General features: G+C 46.9%; 1 protein-coding gene across 3 annotated transcripts in view; it reads left to right on the top strand.

The window, feature by feature from the left end:
• Nucleotides 1-7,500, top strand: part of klf12b (Kruppel-like factor 12b) — a 28,677-nt gene that overhangs the window by 13,744 nt on the left and 7,433 nt on the right. For all 3 annotated transcript variants that reach the window (XM_027005212.2, XM_027005211.2, XM_027005213.2), the window contains exons 2-3: nucleotides 1,715-1,811; nucleotides 5,249-5,759. In XM_027005212.2, the coding sequence (XP_026861013.1) occupies nucleotides 1,746-1,811; nucleotides 5,249-5,759 (577 nt within the window). In that variant the 5' untranslated portion in view covers nucleotides 1,715-1,745. The remainder of the gene's footprint in view (nucleotides 1-1,714; nucleotides 1,812-5,248; nucleotides 5,760-7,500) is intronic.

Here is a 7,500-nt window from a genome sequence, read left to right as displayed (position 1 = left end):
GTTTAGCCCTCTTGATGTTAAATGAAGCACTGGTGGAGTCACCTAAAATATGCTAAAATATTATTTTCAAGACATAGACCACCGTGGGACTGTGCAAAAAATAGCTTGTTAATCTTTATTGTAGTATTGGTCAGTACTGAAATCAGAAAAAAGGTTGCAATATGCCAATGAACTCTTGAACAAATCCCAAATCCCAATATGTGGTGTAAACGTTCTGACCAATCTCAGATGTCCAGACGAGAGTTGTCTGGGTGTTTTGATGAATCATCATTTGAAGAAGGAAACTTTGTTTAAAGGAATGCAGGCTGGTTATCACGCATGTCACAAACATTCATTAGTGTTTCGCAAGGCAAATCACAATCACAATATGCAGAACCATAATCACAGAACTATAAAAACATTCAGTTTTTTTAAATTAAAAACACAATATATGAGAATATCACTGGGGCTTTATTAATTCTAACAATGTTAATTCAAGTCCAATTAACTCCATGGAAAGCTGAATTGACTTCCAAAGCCGCAGACATTTGTAACGTCAGTTTCCGCCTGATGTAGTTGTGCTCTCTGTGAATCTCCATTCAGTAGCAATGGAGGAAATGATGGCCTCAGTGGGACTGCTAAAGCATTTCATCTTCCCATTGCGACTGCGCTCTGAGAAGTATATTAGGTTGTAATCAGGTTCTTGCAGTTCATTAAACCTGTCCTGCTGTTCGTCACGGGCTGTCTCCTGGCTATGTGTTTCATGCGAGCTTCTTGTCATATGCTGAGAACCTGTCCAGACAGGAGAGTAGCAGGCTGTGAGCTTTGTTCCAGTGTAAAGCCACTGAAGGGCAGTTTTTTTTAGAGAAGCTGTTTCTATAAGAAATCCTTGTCTTGTGTGGGTATCTAGGAAGAGAAATGTCATGGGCTTCCTCCACCCTCTGGTACAAAAGCAAGTCTTGATTGAGTGTGTGTGTGTGTGTGTGTGTGTGTGTGTGTGTGTGTGTGTGTGTGTGTGTGTGTGTGTGTGTGTGTGTGTGTGTGTGTGTGTGTGTATTCATGTGTCTCCTCCCTATAGCTGTGCAGCAGGTCACCTGGGTGATGTAGAGCTTTTTTTTGTTTTATCTGGGAGCACAGGAAATGGTTTTGAGTGCATTGTGCAAGGCAGACTGTTGGAATGTGAATGTGCTTGAATCTCTGCCAAGTACTGATTCACTTCTAGGTTAAACATACGTCACAGTTCATGGAAATTAGAGAGCATTGCTTTAGGCGTCTTTTATTCATTTTTTTGCAGTGATACTTTTTTTTTTTTTTTTTTTACTTATTGAAATTACAAGTTGTTTTTGGACATAATAATTATATTGTAGTCAGTGTATGCCAATAAACCTGAGACACTTGTTGAATCTTTGTCGGTATCGTTCAGACAGTTTTGGGAATGTGCCTGTGATGTTGTATTGCACCAAACACCATCTGTGACTTCTATTTCTCAGACCTGCAGTAGGAAATGCCACCACTGAAGTGTTTACACTGGGCCATAAAGCCCAAGTGTATACTTGCTACATACCATCATGACATCACCGACTGCTGCATTGTAGTCTGCATTATTGTTCAGTGAGAGCAGTGCTAAATGGGAGAATCACACATGCATGTGTGCTTAGTCACACACGACCCACGCGATCCTTCACCCCTCACGATTCCCGCCTCTCACCTCTCTCTCTGTCTCGCTCTCTCTTAGTCTGTCCTCGCAGACCCCACCAATAAACAGGATGCTAATGCTCGACGGAATGCCTGCTGTCCGAGTCAAAGCAGAGCCTTTGGAATCTGAGAGAGGGGTAAGGCAAAAGTTGTTGTTTTATGTCATTTCATTTTTATTTCACCCCTCATTCCCCTGTCTCCACCCTCCCCCCCAACCCACCACCTCACTCTTCCTCTTGACCCATCCTGAATGCCCCCCCCCACCCCCCGGCGTGGAACAAGAGCGCTAAAGTGTATGTGTGTGCGGGTGTATGTGGGGAGGACATAGCCCTGACGGAGTGGGGGGCGGAGCCACAGCTGGAGGAGGGTCAGCCAGGCCCAGGCACACAGGGACCCTGGTGCTGGAAGCCTCACTCCCCTCTCCTCTGTATCAACTCAGCTGGTTTGCTCTGCCTTTGAGTCTTCTTTTCCTCCCTGGCTGGCGGACTGTGAGGTTATTAGTAACGGTATTCGTAGACGCTGCCATTTGCTTCTGATCTGTAACAGTGCTGCTGTTTTATGGGTATTTTTTTACAAAGACCATGTGGTTAAACGGGAACCTAGTGTGGTTATGCCATTTCTTTGTCTTTCTCAGCCATAAATGTGAAAAGCAAACTTTTCATTGCCCTCCACATTTCCTGGATGGATATCCCATGATTAGATGATTAGATGCAAATCTTGCATCCACCAGACAGCACATCATCACAGGAAGTACTTGTGTCTGGGTAGCCACGATGGGCCCTGCTCTGTACTGTTCTTAGCACTCTTTTGCCATCTAGAGACTCACTAGCTGTTGGCTTCCTTCATCTTAACAGCTTTTGATCGAAGTTCTTAGATACAGAAGCAGTTAGTGAGTGAAGCATGAGTCCCACATGAGATCCACTGTTGCTTTCATGTACATGTCACACAGCATTCAGCTCAGATGCTTCGAACGTGCCCTGCATTCTGGCGGTGTTGGGCCAAGGCCCGGCTGGTAATGGTTAGCCCCAGCCAGTGCTTTCTACCAAGCAGGTTAGTGACAATAGACTCCAGCACAGACACTATCCGTGAACAAAGCAATGTGTGACAGAGAGCATGCGTAGGACTGAGGAGGCCTGAAAGTGAAAGAAGGGGGTGGGTGGCTGAGGTTTAGAAACATGTTGTTTGCCACAGAGATGACACTCATAGGGGCAGGAAATACAACACGTGTGTTATTTTGGCACTGTTTTCGCAGGCTAGGAGTTAGACTGCTGTTGGTTAGGGCTGAATTTGAAAGTAGGTCATGTGAGGTTCTTGGAGGGGTTTTCCTACATAACCACTGCACTCCCATTACCCACACTTTTTAAAATGTATTTTATTTATTTAAATCATAAAGGTTATGTTCTTAGTATACTTTCATAGTTGTAGCATCGTATCATGTCCTATTCCCTAATCAAGCAGAACACAAGCATAATTTTTTCAATAAATAGTGTTTGCACTGCAAGGCACAAACACACAGGCCCAAACTCTTTGATCAGTGAGAACACGCAGGCCCAAAACCTTAAATCCCTAAAAGTGAACACAGGGCTGAAGGAGCCAGTTAAAGAATACCGTTAGTACTCTCATGGGCCCAAAGGTACTGTGCTGGATAAAGAGTGTAGGCGAAGGGAAGGCTCTCCTCTGGAGGCTGTAACAGCTTGAGGCTAAACTGGCTTGAAGAGCTGCATTCTACACACATACAAACAAACACACAAACATACAAACACACACACATGCGCACACACAGACACACACACACACACTACCTTATCTTCTTAAGCATACCCTAAAGGGTGCATCAGATGGAATGCAGTACTCCTGGAGGAAGAGCTTGGGTAAAGTGTACGAAGCCTCTTCTCGTCTCTTGCAGCAGAGCACGTTCAGACCGGGCGGTAGAACAGCGAGCTGTACCAGGGGAGAGACAGATGAATAAGGAGACATCCTTGCACGAAAGACAAGAGAAGATTTGCGTGACCGGATATTTTGGCTCTCTCTAACCCCGAATAGGGCATTTCACCACCAAGTCAATTAACCAGCAAGGGTGATAAATGTGTTGTAGATTTGAAATCGAGGACCCTGCCTTTCCTTTCATAAGATGCTCATTAGCAGGTTTTTAATGACTTGCTATGCAAATAGCAAGTAGCTTTTTTTTGTGGCTCGGATGGATATAGCCTCTGCATGTAGTGGTACATTTAGAATACTCATATTCTAAATTTTTCAAAGGAAAAGGCAACACAGATTGTATAAATATTTGCATTTTTATAAATGACTGTTACATGGAGAATCATATGTGTAATTTAAACTCCTTTGACTGTAACTTCTTGGCTCTTTTTTCACTGCGTTTATAATTTGTCCAAAAGCATGGGTTCTACCTGCAAATGAAAGATGTGCAACATTACCATTCACTTCTCTCCTGCTGCAAAGATCGAACCCATCGCTGATGCACTGTTAGCAGTATTATCTCACTCCTTGGAGTGAAGGGTGGGTCTTTGTTCAGAGAACAGCATTAGCTTTTCTCTCTGCCCAATCTATTGACTATTGTAACTCTGGCCTCAATGTCATAGGTCCCGACCTCTGACCCTTAACCGAGTGACCTCTGTGTTTTTAAAATAACTTGCAACCCTGTTAGTTTGGCTGGTCTTTTTTGAGCTGTTCCCCCACCCTACAGGTCTGCAGCATTTTCTGGTGGTTTAGGGCGACTTCGTGCACGTGTAAAAAATGTAATGAGCGCGATTCTCGCTCTGCTTGTTCGCTGCATCTGCCATGAGGATTCAACGCCTTTCCTCTACGTGTTGGGTGAGCTGCCCCGTTGCAGTTAGCTGAGGGCCCGAGAACACACCATGCCTTCCTGTGTGGCTCCCTTGTACACCGGCCAGAGGCAGCAGATGCAGCAATGCTTGCGCCCTGCAGACTGCTGCACCGGTCGACACCTCGGTGTTGATGGACTGAGTTATTATCCAGAGCGGCCATCGCTTTGCAAGTGCTTAACAACTCCTTCCGCAATGTTGAGGAAATCAGAAACACGGCCAGATTTGTATTGTTTTTATTTTTTTGGGTGGGGGGGGGGGTGTTTTGATTCAGCAGGGTTGAGGTTGCTTGCAGACAGAGTGTGTGTGCAAGTGTGAGACAGAGGTTGAGTCGTGGGGATTTGGAGCCACCCACACACATCTCCTCTGAGACTCGTGACAGCACCAAAGCAGGTCAGGAAATTGGGCCCATATGATTCTTTTTGCAGCAGTGGAGGAGCATATTTAGAGGCGATGTGCAGGGGGTGAAGGGAGGTGCAGTAAAAATGAGGAGGAGCAGGAGAGAGAGATGACTGCTGTAAGCCCTACTCCTCTCACCCTGGTGATGTCACACCTTAGGCCTTCTGCCGACGGCACTGTACGTGGTAGCTTAAAATCCGAGTGCCGATTTTCGTGTTAAATTGTAGATGTCAGATAAATGTTGTGGTTTGCTTTAATGCTTATTTGGCAACAGTTTATGAGGTCATCTTGGATCTTTAATCTGTATGTGTCTTTCTTGTGGTTTCCCACAGTCTCCCAAGGTGCACAGTTACCCTGATATGGAGGCTGTGCCCCTCCTCCTTAGCAAAGTGAAGGCGGAGCCACCAGAAGACCTCCTCTCTTCTGAGCAGTTCCAGACCCAGACTGAACCCGTGGACCTGTCAATCAACAAGGCTCGGCCATCACCGCCTTCTGCTACTGCCTCGCCTATCGCCTCTGCCTTCTCTCCTTCCTCCTCCTCTTCCTCATCCTCTTCGTCCTCACCCTCTGTCATCACCTCAGTGTCGTCGGGAATGCCCTCGGTGTTGACGCCGGGGCCCCTGGTGGGCTCTCCTCCGGGCGTCCGAGGCCAGCCCTATTTGCACATCATCCACCCGGTGGCGCCCTCTAGTCCTGGAAAACTGGCCAGCCAGGTGCACCGCATCCCTGTGGTGGTGCAGTCTCTGCCCCTCATGTACACGGCGGCAGTGCGCTCTCCCTCCAACCCACTCAGCTCCACCATCATGTTACCTCTGTTGGATGAGGTCAAGGGTCAGGGCAAAGGTGAGAGAACATCTGCTATTTGTGCATGGGCCATTTCAGGTCTGACTGAAGCCCGGTGTTGCTTATACCCACTTGCCACTTTATAAGAAACATCTTGTGGGTGTAGAGTTCTGATTCTGTAGAAGTGCAGATTCTGACCATAGGGCCAATGTTGGGATTCCATAGAGATATTTTTTGGGAGACGACCACTCCCAACCAAGCAGTGACAACTACATGTGAAAAAACTGATAAATGTTTACCAGCTCACGGACATGTAATTACATGTCATTACGATGTGTTATACTGTATTGAGAAGGGGCCACCACCAGAATAATATCTGCTCAGCAGTGGTTCTGTGGTCAGAAACTGAGCTGTGATGAACGGGATGACTGAAGACATTCGCAGCCAATGGGCTTTAAAATGCACCTTTAAGACTGGTGTATGTAATCAAGTGAACAGAGTGAGTGGGTATGATGTAGGTGTTTTAATAAAATGTCTGGTATGTTTCACAATGAGGCAGCCACTTCAGTAAGAGTAATTGATTTAAAAAAAAAAGAGAAGGAAAGTACAGAAAAGAAAATAACATTTTCAGACTTAACAAAGACCTCAGATCTTAGGAACTCCTCATGGAGTTCAAGGTATAAGACACCAGACAGTATCAGTATCTTTTTACCTTTCCTCCAGCTGACTGTAGATCTTCTAATCATACCCAGACATGGGCTCGATTGTCCTCTGCTGCGGATGCAGGTCCTGATGTTTTAGCATGTGCGGTTTCTGTCTGGCTCTATCTGCTCCTTGACTGGGTCTTGGTGCCTCGAAGAGCAAACTTGAGGTCAAACATGAAAAGAAAAACGCTTGCAATAAAAGACAGCATTCTACCTCCAATAAAGACCCTCTCCCGCTCTCCCCGGGAGCCTTGGCTGTCCCCAGGCGCTAATGCATTTCTGGTGCACAGCGATGAGGGTTTGCGAGATGAAAGTAACTCCCACTAAGTGTGAGATTTTCCTTTCCCTAGGTCCAGGTAACAGGGACAGGGCTCGGCTCTGTGCCTCCCTACCTAATCAAAAGCACACTTCTTAGGTCAGGCCTTCCCCCCGAGCACCCCATGCTCGAGCCCTCACCGGCTGGTCTCTCTTGGGCTGCTGTTTGGAGCTGGTTTCCTGCAGGGTGGGGCTCTCTTTCCCTGCTCATGCCCGAAAAGCCATCAGGCTCTGGGTGTTGCTACCTAACAGAGTCAGGCCTGTGACAGGGCATTAGGGAGCTGTTTGTTCCTAACCACTTGTTTATCTGGGACGGGTCCCTGTCCCGAAGGGCTAGGCATGGGCGCAGTGCAAAACGAAGACTTTTAAACGGCGGGTGTCTCACCTCGTGGCATGAGGGGCGGGGTGGGGGTGGGTGGGAGGGGGTGTGTGTGGCGGGAGAGGAAACAGTTTGTGTAGTTGGGTGGGGCAGATGTTAAAGATGGGTGGCAGTTTAAGCACTCAGGCAGAGAGTGGTGCGGACTCCACCCAGGACCTCCACTGAAGCACGGTCGAGTCTGGGTGGAGCTGTCAGAGTGGTGGTCTGTGACATGGTCATGTGATAGCGAGAGCAGTGCTGCTCTAGTGCGTCATGGTCCTGAGCCATAAGAGCACAAGTGTCTCATTACTTCTATTATAATTATGCAATAGCAGAGGGATTGACATACACACACCCACGTCCTCCAGCAAATGGCTGTATGCAAATGGCTGTATGCAAATGGCTGTATGCAAATGGCTGTGTC

Source organism: Electrophorus electricus, chromosome 25, assembly GCF_013358815.1.
Source record: "Electrophorus electricus isolate fEleEle1 chromosome 25, fEleEle1.pri, whole genome shotgun sequence".
Classification (NCBI taxonomy): Eukaryota; Metazoa; Chordata; class Actinopteri; order Gymnotiformes; family Gymnotidae; genus Electrophorus; species Electrophorus electricus.
This window is presented reverse-complemented; position numbering and strand designations above follow the sequence as displayed.